This window comes from Macrobrachium rosenbergii, chromosome 10 (genome assembly GCF_040412425.1).
Source record: "Macrobrachium rosenbergii isolate ZJJX-2024 chromosome 10, ASM4041242v1, whole genome shotgun sequence".
Classification (NCBI taxonomy): domain Eukaryota; kingdom Metazoa; phylum Arthropoda; class Malacostraca; order Decapoda; family Palaemonidae; genus Macrobrachium; species Macrobrachium rosenbergii.
The window spans coordinates 70,762,787-70,781,009 of NC_089750.1; the positions used below are offsets into that span (position 1 = coordinate 70,762,787).

At 35.3% G+C, this 18,223-nt stretch overlaps 1 protein-coding gene across 7 annotated transcripts in view; it reads left to right on the top strand.

The window, feature by feature from the left end:
• The window catches only part of LOC136842825 (kinetochore protein Spc25-like), a 517,729-nt gene extending 499,765 nt beyond the window's left edge, over positions 1–17,964 (top strand). Inside the window, exons 1-6 of one of the 7 annotated variants that reach the window (XM_067110690.1) lie at positions 7,355–7,469; positions 10,108–10,285; positions 10,604–10,746; positions 11,788–11,886; positions 13,007–13,111; positions 16,142–17,964. In XM_067110690.1, coding sequence (XP_066966791.1) covers positions 10,126–10,285; positions 10,604–10,746; positions 11,788–11,886; positions 13,007–13,111; positions 16,142–16,330 — 696 coding nt within the window. In that variant the 5' untranslated portion in view covers positions 7,355–7,469; positions 10,108–10,125 and the 3' untranslated portion in view covers positions 16,331–17,964. Of the gene's footprint in view, positions 1–7,354; positions 7,672–7,722; positions 7,742–10,107; positions 10,286–10,603; positions 10,747–11,787; positions 11,887–13,006; positions 13,112–16,141 lie in introns of those variants that run through there. The other 6 variants (XM_067110689.1, XM_067110691.1, XM_067110693.1 and 3 more) reach the window with 6 other exon arrangements.
• Positions 17,965–18,223: the final 259 nt, after the last annotated feature.

The following is an 18,223-nucleotide window of genomic DNA, read 5'->3' on the forward strand; positions in this document are numbered from 1 at the left end:
TAATTGAAAAAATGCAAACAAGAATAAAATAGGTGCATAGCTGCTGCCCTAGGTATTAAAAGAAAAAGTGCAAACAAGAATAAAATAGGTGCATAGCTGCTGCCTAGGGTATTAAATGAAAAAGTGCAAACAAGAATAAAGTAGGTGCATAGCTGCTGCCCTAGGGTATTAATTGAAGAAAATGCAAACAAGAATAAAATAGGTGCATAGCTGCTGCCCTAGGGTATTAAATGAAAAAGTGCAAACAAGAATAAAGTAGGTGCATAGCTGCTGCCCTAGGGTATTAATTGAAGAAAATGCAAACAAGAATAAAATAGGTGCATAGCTACTGCCCTAGGGTATTAATGGAAGAAAATGCAAACAAGAATAAAATAGGTGCATAGCTGCTGCCCTAGGGTATTAAATGAAAAAGTGCAAACAAGAATAAAGTAGGTGCATAGCTGCTGCCCTAGGGTATTAATTGAAGAAAATGCAAACAAGAATAAAATAGGTGCATAGCTACTGCCCTAGGGTATTAGTGGAAGAAAATGCAAACAAGAATAAAGTAGGTGCATAGCTACTGCCCTAGGGTATTAATGGAAGAAAATGCAGACAAAAATAAAGTAGGTGCATAGGTACTTCCCTAGGGCATCTCTGTATGGTTAAGCTCCAGGGGGACCTCTCACCTCGGCTCTCTTTGCCCTTGGGAAGGGAAGAAGGTAACCTCGGGTGACCTCAGGATGAAACAACCTCAGGTTATAACAGTAATGGTAGTCTAATTTCCCTTTCCCCATTTTGTAAGGATGAACCACCGACCGTTGGAGCCCTGAGTCATAATCCATCATCGTCTTCGACAAGGTTACGCTCATTACTTAAGTCTGGTTAATTTGTTTACCTGAGGATAAAACCAGCTGGTCGTAATTACCCAAGACCGTGAAATTGAAACCGAGGATTTCAAGGATATGAAAAAAAAAAAACATTAAATTCGTTTGTTTACTTTCCTCATAAACATCATCCCAGTCTCTCGAACCTATGTGTAAAATTGGCTTCGTAAAGTTCTTACGTTAAAGCTATGATTAAGTGGAATCTTTTTGACAAGATGTGAGTTTATTTCGGTCAAAATTGAAATGGAGGACTTCAAGGACAAGGAAAAATACATTAAATTCGTTTGTTTACTTTCCTCATAAACATCATCCCAATCTCTCGAACCTATGTGTAAAATTGGCCTTGTGAAGTCCTTACGTTAAAGCTATGATTAAGGGGAACTTTTGGCAAAATGTGAATTCATTTTAGTAAAGTATTAATGGTTAGGGAGTGCACTAGTAAGTAGAGTTCGGAGTCCTAATGGAGATTTCATCATTTTTGGTTACTTGTGAACTTCAATACTGATTACCACGTATGTGTAATTACGTGTGAAATTATCCTACGGGGAAATACAGGAATGATTTGATTGCCTGACCTGTTTTTTTTTATTGTTAACCTTGATAGTATTACTACAGTTGGAATATCTCTATTTCCTCTGGCAGGTAGCCATAAAAAAACAGTTATCGTACACTTTAATTCAATACTATTTCTATTTCCTATACTTCACGTAAATTTTATTTCACAAGACTTGCACAACCGCCAATTTTGAATATTATTCGTAGCTGGTTGTTTTTTTATGTGATTAACTACCTTTTTTTTTATAATATACTAATTGTAGAAAAAGCATGCTATTTTGGAGAGGCGTTGTCTATTCACGTTTTTCAAAAACATTTATCCAACTCACTGTCGATATCATACTGGAGAACAGCGTTTTCTAATCACGCTTTTCAAAAACGATTATCCAGATTGACGATATCACATTCCAGAATCGCCAATCGCGCCTGAGTGTTTTAAAATACTAATCGCAAGAGAAGCATATCAACCTGCAGAACAACGTTTTCTAATCACGCTTTACAGAAAAACAATTATTCAAATTGACGATATCATATTCTAGAATCGCAAATCACGAGGAGAAGATCCCAGTTGAACCTCAATCAATCGAGCCGTCACGAGTGAGAGCTGGAAATGCGATTGCTTGTGTTCTGCTTGCATCGGATTTCTCTCTCCGTTGTCGAGGGCGTTCTCTCGCTGGTTCCTCGTCCTCTCCCGAAACGTGAGCTTTCTTCTTCTTTGGAGGTTTCCACTTATTCTTCTCTCGGAGGTTGAATTTGTGATTCTCTATTTCCTACTTTCTAGTGTTCTTTTCTCTTGCCTGTTCTGGATTTCCTGTTCTTCTTCTTCTTCTTCTTCTTCTTCTTCTTCTTCTTCTTCTTCTTCTTCTTCTTCTTCTTCTTATTATTATTATTATTATTATTATTATTATTATTATTATTATTATTATTATTATTATACATTTTCTATTTCTTTTCTTCTTTCTTCTGTTTCTCTTCTTCTTCTTTTCTTCTTTCTTCTTCTTCTTCTTCTTCTTATTATTATTATTATTATTATTATTATTATTATTATTATTATTATTTTTATTATTATTATTATTATTATTATTATTATTATTGTTGTTGTAACTTTCTAGTTCTTTTCTTGAGCTTATTCCGGATCTATTAAATTTCTTCTTCTTCTTCTTCTTCTTCTTCTTCTTCTTCTTCTTCTTCTTCTTCTTCATCATCTTCTTCTTCTTCATCTTCTTCTTCTTCTTCTTCTTATTATTATTATTATTATTATTATTATTATTATTATTATTATTATTATTATTATTAATATTTCGTTTCCTTTTAACTTCTTGTTTTGGTTTTCTACTTGTCTTTTTTTCATCCACTAGATTTTCAGTCTTTAATTAATGTCTTCCTAGCTATTTTTGACATGAATATAATTCCATTTAATTTCATATATATATATATATATATATATATATATATATATATATATATATATATATATATATATATATATATATATATATATATATATATATATATATATATATATATATATATATATATATATATATATATATATATATTTTGCTATTCCTATTGTTTTTTTCATTTCCCATTTGGAACTTTACTCTGTTTTTTTCGAATGTCTTATTTTTTCCCCTCTTGTTTTCCAAAAGCATATTCATTTTTCCTTTATTTTTTATCGTCGTTTTTATCCCTATTATTCTTCGTCGTATAATTACGTTCTTACTGAATATTTCTTTTCGTTTCGTTTACTCTTCACTTTTAATGTAAGTCTTCCTTTGCCATTCTCTTCGTCCTCCGTCTTACTATATCTTTTCTTACAAAATTTAGCCCTTTCTTGGATATCTGTTTCTTCATATTATATTTTTCCCCTTTTCTCATATTTCTTCATTTTATTTTTTCATTTATTTTTATCTGCTATTTTCTTCCTTATTCTGCACGATCTTCTTCTCCTGCTCCAAATTTCCATGAAAATCTTCCTCTTCCCTTTTAATTTCTATCGTGACTTCTTTGTTGTTGTGTAAATGATCTCTTCTTCCACAACCGGTCTTCCTTCCCCTTCCCTACCTTTTGAAATAACTAAATGAGTAAATAAATAAATATATAAGTAGATAAAAAGAAAGTGTCCGTGAAAATTATGCCGCTATAATGAACCGTAATGATTTCCACGAGCCGTTACAAAACGAAGTCAGTTGGAAAGTGACAAATGAAACACGTAGAGGCGCAAGACACCACTTACCGTAACCAGTCATTTTCAGACGTAAGATTCCGTTGGTCGTTAACGCTTTCATGAGAGACGCATCGGTAAGTAGCTAGTCATGTGTACACTCCCTATTAGGAAAGTCGAATTAAAAAAAAAATGAATTTGTGGGAATAAATGTTGATACGAATCCGCTAAAATAAATGTCCGTTAAAATTTTAAAAATTAGAATTCGCGGGAATAAATGTTGATACGAATCCGCTAAAATAAATGTCTGTTAAATTTTTTAAAATTAGAATTCGCGGGAGTAAATGTTGATACGAATCCGCTACAATAAATGTCCGTTAAAATTAAAAAAAAATTAGAATACGCGGGAATAAATGTTGATACGATTCCGCTAAAATAAATGTCTGTTAAAATTTTAAAAATTAGAATTCGCGGGAATAAATGTTGATAAGAATCCGCTAAAATAATTGTCTGATCAAATTTCCGTTTGCGTTTAATTTGGGCAGGAAAATCTTATAAGCAAAATCCATTTTTTTATTTATTCAGACTCAGGTCCAGCAAAAGAAACTGAATTACCTCCAGTTTTATCAGTGTAATTCAAGTTCATCCCAGTCAGGAGATTTCCTTCAGTAGAGTGTATTATTATTATTATTATTATTATTATTATTATTATTATTATTATTATTATTATTTATTATTATTAATTCAATTCTTTCCGTAGAGAGATATAGTGCTGCCAGTGCACCTCACGCGACTCAGTGTAGGCATTACTTAAGGTTCTTCGCAGCATTCCTTCGGTCCCGAGTTGCAAGCCCTTTCATTCTTTTTACTGTACCTCCGTCCATATTCTTTCTCCCATCTTACTCTCCACCTTCTCCTAACAGTTGTTCCCTAATGCAACTGCGAGGTTTTCCGTCCGTTGCGCCTTTCAAACCTTTTCGCTTTCAGTTGCCCTTTCAGCGCTGAATGACCTCATAGGTCCCAGCGCTTGGCCTGTGGCCTGAACTCTACAGTACATTCCATTCCATTCCATCATGCAATTCCGCCACTAGCCAGGTTGATTTTTCCTGTGTATTCAGTATCTATAAAGGAATACTTGAATAGTTTCTGCAATTTTAGAATATATTTTTTTGTTTTTGTTTTTATTCCTTTTTTGTTTCTTTTCCTTGTTCACACGTCCACGAACACAGTTTTTCTTCGTGAGGCAAAGAAAATGAAAGATAGCAAATCAGCATTGATGATAAAATTCTAAACATAAAAAATGGACCAAGGTACAGTCGCAACATTGTTACAATAAGAAAAGTGTCCAGAGAGAGAGAGAGAGAGAGAGAGAGAGAGAGAGAGAGAGAGAGAGAGAGAGAGAGAGAGAGAGAGAGAGAGAGAAGTTAAGTGTACCTTAGTTTAACGAGACCACTGAGTTGATTAACAGCTCTCCTAGGGCTGGCCCGAAGGATTAGACTTATTGGTTACCTAGCAACGGGACCTACAGCTTATTGTGGAATCCGAACCACATTATACCGAGAAATGAATTTCTATCACCAGAAATAAATTCATCTAATTCTTCACTGGCTGGCCGAGTCTCGAACTCGGGCCTAGCAGAGTGCTAGCCGAGAACTCGGCCAACGAGGAACTATGAAAGAGAGAGAGAGAGAGAGAGAGAGAGAGAGAGAGATCGTAACAAATGACTAACAACAAAATCCAAATCAATAATGAGAGACAGAACAAGGAGAGAAACGTAGCAAGCAGCTCTTTCACGTCTAATTGATGGCGGCATGTCTGAAGAAAACTCCCCCACCACGATCAGTTTGCACGCGTGAGTTCCAATCGCCACTACTTTCTCGTTGACCCGCTCGATTTTCTGACTTTTCAAGTCTTGTAGCAGTTTAACTTACTAGGAAAGGAAAGAAACCTTAGAGTATGCTTTTGAGTTTTAAATCGATATTCGTATACCAAAGACGTTTCAACAATACGTGAAAACAAATCGTGAGTTGAACTCAAAATTTAAAAAAAACAATTTGCTTCGAGACCGAACTCTCTTGGTAGGTGTGGTTATTTCATGATGTTCACAAAAGTGACGTGAAAATAATCCAGTAATATATCGTATTTGGAAATGTTTAAAAAATTTTTTTAGGTGTTATATCCTCAACCAGTTTCACAGAAAGTAAGACGCATTCTCTTTGAAATAACTTTGAATCTTAAAAATTTCTACTTGTCTGTTCTGTACCAATTTGTTAATCGTCATTCAGGTTGTATTATCCGTTACATATACAGTAGACTAGAAGACATCACGAATTTCTCAAAAAGCAATTACCGATTATCCTTAATTACCTCGCATTCAGTTTTTTTCAAAATGCCACTGCTTAACGTAAAGATATATCTCTCTGTCACGTTCCAGTCATCATTGTCTTGCTTCTCCGGTGTTTTAAGAAGCACCGCTTATCATTTGTTTCTCGCGTATCTCATGCATCTCAGTATAATTGGGTCACTTTTTGAGTTCCTGCAGATTTCTTCTTATAGTAGGAAAAATGTGATGTTAGGCCTATAATACTTTCCCGTATCTGGGCTCGTCTGCGACAATCAGTAACTGGTTTTTATAAATACTGGCGTCAAAACAAGGAATTCTTGGTGCCGATGAGTGATGGCAATAACAAACAAGTAAAAAATGCGCCGAAGTGTCTTCGGCACAGTCGAGTTTTCTATCCTATATCGTTGCCAGAAGCACGATTATGGCTAACTTCAACCTTAAAAAAAACTACAGAGGTTAGAGGGCTGCAATTTGGTAAGTTTGATGATTGGAGGGTGGATGATCAACACACCAATTTGCAGCCCTCTAGCCTCGGTAGTTTTTAAGGTCTGAGGGCGGACAGAAAAAAAAGTGGGGACGGACAGACAAAGCCGGCACAACAGTTTTCTTTTCAGAAGATTAATGAAAAGTAATGTGTGAAACGAGTCGAAACCTTTGGTGTATTCTAAACATCTACAACAGACCTATCGAGACCTAATTTTAAGCTAGATAAATTGTTATGTAAAATAATCGTGTTGTAAACTAAGCTTGAGCTTCACTCTGTGATAACCGTGCCAATTTTTGCTAGGTCCACTTCTAAATACTCAAGTTAAATATTTCTCTTTCACCGGCGCCTTCTAAGTTAGTTTGGGGTTTACATCGCAATAGTTTTCTATATACAGTATATTATTTGATTAAGAAAAAATGAGGTTGAGGTAGGACTAAGCTAATTTATTTTCTGCGCCACGAGCAAATCTATAAAACAAAGCATTAGCTTTAATATATGAGGTTTTAGCTTAGAAATTCCGATCCTATCTTCAATTTATCTTTAACTTTTTCTTACAGTTATATAGTAATCAAAATGTGAACAATTATTAGTTTTCCAAAATCTAAAAGATGCATACTATCGAGCCAACCCTTTTAAACAGATCGCTGTAAACCAAAGCATTGTTTAATTCAATTGCATTTATTCAATTCAGTTTGTAGTTAAGATTCAGTTATGCAAGTACTTAACTATGTGATTACGAATATTTAAGAAATGTTTATATCTAAAGTTACGTATGGCAACATTGATGCGTATTGTTCCGTAATAAATATGATCGTGTGGCCATAGTTCTCGTTAATATTCGGTTATAGAATAATTTATTTATTTTATATATATTTATTTCTATTTACTTGATAAAATGAGTATAAATAAGATTAATCAATCAGTATTCGTTGGTGAAATTTATATCTGATCTGGCAACACTGAAAAAGCGCGTATCTGATTGGTCCTTCCCGCTAATGTTTTTGTTTACAAATTTGAATCTCCGCCAGTCCCGACGTGTTCGCGAGTCCCAGTGTACGGTGTTATTTTGGCATTTGCTAGTGATGCACATTAAGTTACCGTGGATTTTATGACATATTTGTGAGGTTAATGATGTATATAATTCACAGTATGCATGAAATACTGTATATTTTAGGGTATGCGAGATTCTCTGTACCTTACAGTTTGACAGATGTCTACCGTGCTTTACCCCGAACATCAAATGATTAATCCAGATGTAATTAATCTTGAATAAGCTCTTTGCCATATATCAGGCTATTAAAGGGGTCTAGAGGAAGTAGCCTTTAGTAAGTTAGGAGACTTCCTCTTTTCCTGTTAGCCCTAATCTAGATTTAAGTAGGCTAGGTTCGATCGACGGTAGGATGGGCCAAGGTTAACTAGCTATAGGGTAGCTAGCGACTATGTACAGTCTGATGTGGCCATTCATTCTAAATGTCGCGAATTATGATTTTAGGATAGTTTTTCATAACTTATGAGTTTGACAAGTGGTTTTTCTGGTAGGCTAGCTTAGTTTTGACGTGAAGGCTAAGCCTAGCCTGTGTCCTAATTCTCACGAATTTGATAGCTTAGCGTAGGCTAGCCCTGTTAATTTCCATTGGAAATGATTGATTAACGCATTATAATCCCCAATTGAATTATTTCATGATAATAATTAGACTGTCTTGTCTTAGCTTCTGGTATGAAGAAACAATAGTCCAACAACCATTCACAACCTGGATTACTAAATAACTATTGAAGAATGAAATGGAATCATCAGGACACCACCAGCCTACATAGCCTAGCATGCAAAGACACAAATTAGTATTAAAAGTAAAACGCATGTTGTAGAAGAAATTAGCTTATGCAACACTTTATGCAGACAAGTTACACCAAGCTGTACTTCCTAGGTAGGGCAGGCTGGGTCTATCCTAAATTGAGGGATTATGATAAGAATTGAACAGGTTATAACAAATTGATATTTTGCTGAAACTGAATCAGGTAGCCTAGGCTAGCCTATACAGCACCAGTGGTTGAATGATGATTGCAGGATATTTCCTTTGGACAGTGAAGGCAAACTTAATAGACTAGGCCTAAGAGCAGCATTATTTGGTGGTAAATGTATGATGGCTTCATCTGTCTAAGACGAATGTTCCAGGTTAATACTGCTGTATTGTAATGCACACATTCTGCTGAGCATGATGTCATGTTAGGTGTGTCCTTTGAATTATTACTACCATGACATACCAAAAATGTCCATGGAGTTAAATGTATTTGTTCAGAGAAGGTTCCTAAGAAAGTAAAAATTATGCATGTGGCTTTTCTTTGACTGGATGTAAGGGAATGTTTTAGGTAAAGACTTACGTTGAGGCATGGGAATTTATCCACTTGATGAATTCATCTTTTTGGTGATAATTTAGGAAATCACATATCTACTACTATTTACTAGAATCCATAATACTGTACCCCAAAAATATACTGATAAACCACTGCCTTCAACTTCTCAATCTTGAAATAAGTGATTTGTTCCTGCATACAGTTAATGAGAGGACATAACCTCACTCCCTCCCTGTCAACAACATTGCACCCTAGGTAAGGTTAGGGTAGGATATATCCCTTTCAAGTATTAGTGTCTGTATTTAAGGGGGTTCAGGAAGGGTCAAGATTCCCCACTCAGGACACTGCACATCAGGTTAGGTTAAAATGTATCCCTGAACAGTAATTGTCTTTACATGTGCATTCTTTTTGTCTTATATTTTCTTTGTCATTTTCGGTGTCGACATGATGAATCAACGTTTTTCAAGGTCTTTTATGTTTTGAGCATGTTTGATTATTTCTTTGTTGGTACTGTGTTCACTTGTTTTTATCTGATGTGATGTACAATAAGTCAGTACTTTACCATACAGATACTTGTATTAACTTTTATGTATTGTAATATGGTTTAATGACAGTGGAGTATCTGTAGTCATCAAGAGTTAATATGTTTCATGTCTAAGAAATAACATCAGAAATCCTTAGTAATTACAGTATTCTTTCATTTCATTACCTTTTTGCTTACTTAGCCAGAAGCCTCAAATTTAGAACTATCAGGTAGACATCAGCTTGGAGTTGTAGTACAGTTGCTGAAAGTTATTTTGGATTGCTTGGTTGTTGCATACAACACGAAACTGAATAGGAAAATGTTGTGTCCAAAAGTGTCTCTGGTATTCCAGTCTTGTAGACTGCAATAAATGTAGAGGAAAAAGTGTGCCCTTTGAATTTATTGTATTGTTCAAAAAAATGTTTTCATGAGAACAATCTTTTTCCAAAATTATCTAGATTGTGTTGTGAGGTCATTACTGTAACATACATCAAATAAATTATTTATAGTAATTGGATGCTGAAAAGGTTGAGTTCTGTTAATTGATAGCATCCCTAAAAAGACTGGTTTATGAATAATCCATCTTTCACCTAGTGCAAAAAACCTTAGATTCGTGTGCATTGCAACATCAACAGTGCACGAGAGGATTAATAAAAGCATTCATAATAGTAACTTTTTTGTGAAGCCTTTCTTTTTTCAAGAGCTCATTAGGTTTATGTTGAGACAGTACAGTTCTGCTTAATCTTGTCTATGTATGTTTTAGATTCACATTACAAAAGCAAAGTGGAAATTGATAATGAAATTAATGTTTTGCAGGTTTGATACTTGTTTACCATGCCAGTGGAAGCCATACAAGATTATGAGGCTGCATTTGAAAGTTTCGACCAAAAGATTTCCCAGAACAGACAGACATTGGTGAAAATTTATGGGGATACATTGAATCAGGTCACTGCAGCCTGCCAGCATGAACAAAATGTTATCAATAAGATTGCAGGTATAGTACAGTAGTAACATAAATTGGTGTTCATTGTTTTTGAGCAAGTTTCTGGTGGTGTAAAGTAGGAATAGTGTTTGTTGTGTCATGATTGTTCCAGTGTAGGCATTTGTAGTAATAGTTATGCATCTTCACTTGCAATTCTTATGATTATTTTGAAAAAATCTCCAGAAGCTACCTCAGTAGCATATTATATTGAAGAAATTTGATACATAGTATATGAGAAGTTAGCAGATAAATTCACTGTACTATATTTTAGTTTCTTAAGTACAGTATTTGTTGTTCTGGGCCATAAAATTGAGAGTAATATAATTTCAGGTGAGGTCACAGAGTTGCAGAAGAAGATTTCCAGTATTCGTGAAGATATCGAGTCCATCCGCACTGATAAAGATCGTGCAGGAAGAGAGAAGCAAAGGCTACAGCATGAGCATGATGAGTTGAATCTTCTCATCAGTGAGAAGGTTTGCTGTTGTGAATAATGCCACACTGTTAATTTCATGTTAAGTTGTTTATGAGGAGAAATGAAAGAGGCTTGTGTTTAAATATGACTGTAATATAAAAAATCTTTATTGTAACATAAAATAGTTTAGTGCGACCACAGAGTAACGCCAAGACTGTCATAGGGTTTGCCAAAAGAATGTGTTCCTAAATGAGAATTGGAATTTTAAGCAAGGCAGACATAAAGAAGTTTGAAAGCTAATTAGGAAGAGACCAAAGGAAAAAATGAGAATTAAAGGTAGAAAGCCAGAGGCATACTATCAAAGGCCAAAGAATTTGCTGCAAAACACCTTTATCACTGTAGTGTTTCACACAAAACACTATAAGTTATTTCCCCATGCAATGTGTGATATATAGTGTCAGATATAATTAATTTGCTACTGGAGTCTCTTGCCAAGTTCACATTCATGAGATCTTTTGATGATCAAAGGTAATATTTGAGACTTCATTTCAGAATTGTGAAGAAAGAGAAGGTTTTTTTGATTTTGAAAACTAATTGGTTAGCTTTTAGAGCAGTTCCTTTTACTGTACAGTAATGTGTTAAGCATTAACAAAGTTAATCACTGAGATCATAATTGTATGAAGAAAGTTGAGATACATTTGTGTCCTTAACATGTCATTATAATTCAGTTTTCTTCTGACAACATAGGGGTTTCCCACAGTGGGGGCTTTACTTGTTTCAACAACTGTTCACAAAATAACCTTTCTGCCCAAAATGTGTGTTTTGGCATTCGGAAAGGTAGGAAGTGGTATATAGGAAGACAAAATATTGATGACTGCTTTGTAATGAGGCAAGAGATGACAGTAGGAGAAAAAAATTAATTACAAAACATGAAAGATGTGTCTGAAAGTTTTTAGAGGTCTTGTATTTTGGTTTGCATAAAAAAATGAAATGATAGATGAAATAAAGAAAGGTAACTAATGCCTCAAAGATTGCTGATGTGAAATCACATCATATAATTGCTAAATTGCATTTCTTATCAATCTTTTTTTTTTTTTTTTAGATTCATGAAAAAGATAAGTTCAGAGAGATGCTGAATCAGCAGGAGCAAAAACTTAAGGAAAAAGAACAATTGGTAGAATATGATGAACGCAAGAATCAGGTAAGCACCGGGCACAGTACATGATGTAGAAATAAAGGTGTAAGGTATAGGAAGAGCTGGTGAGGTTTGATTTATTTTTTATTTTTATTTGAAACATGCACCCTGGTGAGTGTAACATGGGGTTGCTCTAAAAACAAATTGTACTCTAGTCTTCAGTTCCACTTCTACCATTGCAGATTTTGAGATGTTTCATTTTACCCTTTGTAAATCTGATTCATAGTTGTCATTCATAACTCCTGCACTCCTTAGGGGGTAGTGTCATCAGTGCCCCTCATCTGGTGTACCGTAGGCATTACAGTACTTAAGGTTCTTTGCAGTGTCCCTTCGGCCCCCTAGCTGCAACCTCTTTCATTCCTTTTACTTCACCTCCTTTTATATTCTTCCATCTGACTTTCCACCCTCTCTAACTGTTATTTCACAGTGCAACTGTGAGTTTTTCCTCCTGTTACACCTTTCAGACCTTAGTCAATTTCCCTTTCAGCAGTGAATGACCTCGTAGGTCCCAGCACTTAGCCTTTGGTCTAAATTCTATATTCCAATGACAATTCCATAACTCCTGCATAATTTTCACTCTCAGATGTTTTGTCTTTCACATAAAAGGTCCCATTGTCAGAAGAAATTATAACTGTTCATTGTGTTGTGTAACATTTCTAATATTTATGGTGTGTGTTTGGCATTTGACACATGAAAGGATTAGAAGAACTGATCCCCCTCATGTACACTGGTACTTGGAACCATTGTCCTGTGTACAGAAATTAACAGATTCTGTTTTTATAAATATGCCCAGTTATCCATTTGTATAAACTTTGTTAGTTTTCCTTTCTGTTTGACATACTGATGAATTCTGAAAAAACTAAAATGAATTTTAGATAAATGGCTCTTAGAAATGTATTTATTGTTCAGAATATTGATGTACTGTAATATAAGTTAAACTGTGAATTTTTACAATTTTTAGCATTAGTGATTGCAAAGAACCACATTGGATAAGGGCTTCAAGAGGAACATGCAGTTTTTTCATTATCATGGTAATATAGGATCTATGCATTGGATAACAAGTATGGCAAATATTACTTTCTGCAGTATCATTACCTAAAGTCTTTATAACTTACATCTTTTTCAGGAGAAACTTAGCAATATGGAAAAGGGAGTGCTTTTTTATCAGACTCACTTAGGATTGAAGATACAACGTACGCGACATGATACACTTGTATTTGTATTTACTCAGGTGCGTTATTGATGTGACATTCAGTTACCCTTTTATGTTATAACATGTGAGATGATTTTGGTTATATGCAAGAGCAATTTTATTCTTGGAAAATATTTGTCTATATAAGGTGATACTCATACTTTATCGATTAATTTCATGCAGAAAACCTTGAAACTTTTGAAGGTGTACATGATGTATTGAAGTTCATTTAATCATAACCCATCAGTCACATATATGCCCGCATTTGCAGTCTGAAATGTGCCATAATTCTCAGTCTTTTGTCTAACAGACAGAAGTATGTTGATCTAATGATGCATGGGCACTTCATATTTCATGAATTTGTAGTGCTTTTATGAGGTCTGTCCAGAATTCCCTTGTTATTTTCCAGCATTACCTAACCATAGTTTCATTGTTCTTTATATAAGTAAAATCATTCTTTTTTGCTCATAAAAAAATGGTAAAAGTGTAATTTATTCCACCTTGGCAGGTACTTACATTGCTGAATTTTCCTTTGGTTTGCCAGCTTTATGGTAACAACTAGTTGTAAATTATTACATAAGTATTTGCTTGACCTGAGCATTATGCTTTTTTGTATCATTAACGATATCCAGTGAGTTTTCAGCTTCTTAAACCTTTTTTTGAAGTGATTGTACTATTTTCTCAAGTTATGGTGCTCGCTTCTTCTGGTGAGTGCTCAGTTTCCAGTTCAATAACAGTTATATATGTCTTTGGTAGAGGTGAAGGGGCACCACTTTTGGGTGGTGTGCTAACCATGCTCCAGCTTTAGTTGCCCATCCAGCCACCATGACACCACCACTGCTAGCTGGAAATCATTCTCTTTGACACCTGTCTTGTCCAGTTTTTAACCTGATTGCTCCACACACCCACCTCACCTGCCAACTATCTTGCATGCTTAGTTCATTTTTCTTGACTACCATCCTCCAAGCTGACGTGCCCATGCCCAGGGATGCATTGTTCTTCATGGCAGACTTATTGTAATTGCAGTTCTTGCATCTCATATGGACATAGACGTTGACATATGCCCTCATAAAGATTCATCTCCAGTCACAGTAAAGGCAGTTTCAAAATATATTACTTCATGGGATCCTCAAGAAAGGACATGTCTCTCATGAGTTGCCAGTGTTAGCCAAGAGGAGTATTAGCCAGGATTCTGGCAACTGCTAAGACTAACTTTCCAAGCCACTCCAATCCTTCAGCTTTCAGCCATGACCACACTACCAGTACAGACCACACCTGCATTCAAGATGTTGGCAGTTATCATGACCGGCTTAGTAACAATAGGAACTGACTATGATGGTTCCTTTTCATATAGGAAGGGTAGTAGCTATATCTCCCATTCAGAGAGCTCTTAATGAAGACAGCGCATTTAGACAGGATCTTAACAATTGAAGTTGACAGTTACCAACCAGATTACTGACTGGAAGGACCCCAGTCAGACTTTTCCTGAAGTACACCTCCAGTTTGGGTTCTCATCTTGGAGGCAACATCAGCATGGTCAAGGTTTTGCTTTTATCTGAGAAAGAACCAAAGAAGCTGTTGTGTAACAGCCATGATCTTCATTTTTTGAGGGAAATGGATTTGCCTTTGGATTCTGCCCATCATCTCTCCATGACAACAGTCATATAGATGTCCACCAGTCTGGTTATGAAGAGATTTTCATACATCTTTTCTCCCTCATCATTTTTATCCCATGACATTTCATTAACAATGCCCTCTACATGAGAACATACTTGGTCAAAGAGGAGGTGCTTATTTTCACAGGAGAATTTTTTGGCACATGCATTTAGAAAGGAAACCGGCTTGCCTCCAACCTTGCACACTGAAAGAGCTGACAGCAATGAAGATTTCCTCAATGCATACCGAGAGGATAGACTTTTGCTTAACTTGGACCATGTGTTGCTCATTGAGCACACAGATGAGGATGAAAGAGGTAACCATGGCTTTACAGCACCAGACTTCCTTCTTGGAAGTCCTAAACTGAGTTGTGAGATCTGACCAATAGAAGCCCAACTAAGAGGCATCAGCTGTGGCACTATTAAAAGACTTCATGTGAAAATGACCAAAACCAACTGAGTATATGGTTTGTCTTTTGTTTGCACCAATGATTTGGATGGACAAGGAACTGGCAAGGAATATGAAAGACCAATGGCTGCCCATCACATGTTTCCTCATCCCTGCCAAAGACTGGAGGTTCTATCAGACCCAGTACTGCTTGCAGGAAACATCATCCTCCTACTATGGAGGGGATAAGAAAAAAGGCTACAACTTTATTATTATTGTTCAGTTTCACTTTGACAGAGATCTTCACAATGGAGCACTTTCTCTGGGAGTTGTAGATCCATCAGGAATTCTGTGACACTATGGGACATTCAGCAACTCACTGCCTCCCCATATATATTGTAGCACAGGCATATACTATATACAGTATGATTGAGGGATTGTGATGAAACCAACTGAGTGTATATAACACAACTTGTTTTCTCCTTCAAAACCCATCATTCATGTGATTCATTCCTTGGAGTCTCTCAAATTTACTGCCTCATTTCCAATCTACTGTACTTGAAATAAGGGGTGAGTAATACATACCTATGGTTGTAGATGGCCCTGTCTGTTTTTGTCTTTGAGAAAAAAATTGTAAGAGTTTTGACATTGAGACTGCAAATGTTAGCATACATAACTGATATTCCATGTGAATAAACTAATTTTGTGTTATAACAACAGTTTTGTTAAAATGTAATCCCACAGGTTAGCATTACAAGCCCCCTTTTTTTTTTAGTTCTCAGTGGTTTAGTTACATTATTGAATGATAGAAATTATATGATTAGCCATAATCATTTGTTATTTTTTTCCTACTTTTTCTTGTAATTGCAGATTAGTTTTGTGTAGTTGTACTTCCAGCAATAAGACTGAAGTTTTAAGTCTGGCCTACTTACTTGTGGGAGGTGCCTTAAATCCTGTCCTAACAGTACACCAGATGCTGCTTAAATTTTTCCCATTTTGTTTTCAGTGTGTTTTTATTCGTTTCAGGTAAATCGCTTAGATCCCAGCAAAGAATACATGCTCGAGCTGACATTGGAAAATGATAAATATTGCCTCGTGAAGTCTGAACCTTCGATTGAAAATCTGAAAGAATTAGAGGAAAGACTTAACAAAACCAACAATTTTTCTGGTTGCATAGTTCACATTCGGAATCTTTTTCAGAAAATGGATGAGTGATGTGCCTTAGCAGTATCAGTCAGCCTGCATTTGAGTAATATTTTTGAAAATTTTTTTAGTTTTTTGTAAATAAAAGGATTTTTTCCCTTTTGTTTGCATTAAGTCATACTTCTTTTTGTAAGCATTTGTGTGTGTGTGTGTGTGTGTTTGTGTGCAGTTTAGAGTTAGAGCACAGATTGGATTTTTATGCAACTTAGATATAAATTAAAGGAAAATCCATATCTTCAAATTTCTTCTATATCTGTCTTTTTGATAAAATATTGGTTTACAATTTTGTACAAATTAACTCCTCAAAATATATTTGTGACTGATGCTTGTAAATGTTTCATTGCCTTTTAAAAAATTTGATCTGTATTTTAACCTTAACAGCTTTCTTTAACAGTACAATATTGCCAGTTGTTGAAAAATGTTTATTCATAAGTTGAGATTCCCTATAATCTGGTTATGCCCACGGTGTGCTTTGGCCTGTGCAGTGAAGATGGCATAAAGCCTCTTTGCAGTATCCCTTTCTTCTTCAGTTGCTTTTTTTCCAACTTTTCTAACTTTTCATCCATTCATTTTTATCTCTCCTAAGTAGCTGTCAAGCTTCTCATCCTTATTCCAACTTTTGCTTTTCCTTCAAAAACCTGTTCTTTTGGTTAGTCTGTGTTCTGGTTAAGTTATGGTACTTAGTATAAAAATGTAACAATTTCATGGGTTTATGGGAAATTTCCTAAGGTTTGAGATAACAGAATACCTGTAATATGGCTGGTTCATAATTTTCTCAAATTATTTCACAAACTTGTATGATTTTATCATTGTGAATCCAGACTTATGCCTTAGAGTACATTGATATCACCTTGTAGCAACTGTCATAGTATAATGTATTAAACATTAAGCAGAGAATTGGTATTGATTGAAGGTAGAATGGTAATGTCAAATTTAACATCTTTCAAAACTATCTCTGGGCACAGAACCTGTTGAATGGTTAATGCCAAAATATTTTTGGGGGTGACATCTAACCAATATCTGATTGTTTATAAAGTTTATCCATCCTGTGATTCAGCAGCTGTTGAGCATTACCAGAATCTGGAAGTGTTTTTAAAAAAATTACTTGGATAGATAACTGAATGAAACAAGTATCCTCTATCAGTGGTACTATGTAGTACCCTTTTAAATTTTTACTGATTGCAAACAGGTGTTGCTGCTGACAAAAGTACTAGTAGTCATGTTAAATATTTCAGTGATTGTGGTCTTTAATGTCCTGTGGAACTGAAATAAGGGAAAAAGTCAAATTGGTTGCCTTTGCTCTGTTGCCAGAGGTAAAATATTAAATATAGGTTAATAAGACATGTTAGGCTGCGTCCAACAATCGAGCTTTGTGCGACGAACTTTGTCCGGTGTGACGTCAGAAGTGGGCAAAGTTAACTTTGCCTGCTGTTTCTCCGCTTCTGACGTTACATCGGACAAAGTTCGTCGAACAAAGCTCGATCGTGTGGACACAGCCTTATATTTATGAACCTTAAGATAAAGTAATAGCAGGAAACTGGCAAGGACAAAGGAATATGTGTTCATGGAAGGACATAATTCATTGCATTATTCACTCACTTTTCCTTAGAATGTTGGTGGTGAGTTATTAAAATCATGAAATAGAAGTACTGTGTGTCATTCTAAGTCAAAATGCCGTACAATAATGTCATTTCAGTTACTTTTGTATCAATACTGTAATGCTATGCAGAGATGAATCTGCCATCTTATTTTACATCTCATTCTTTCTTGATATTAAGTAATATACATGATTCTGTAACGCAGCAATTCTGCTCATTTTAGATTTAATGGCGCCGAAGAGAGCACAGCAGCAAATGAAAAGGGACAAATTGTGTAAAATAACGGCGCCGGTTGAACAGGTTAAAA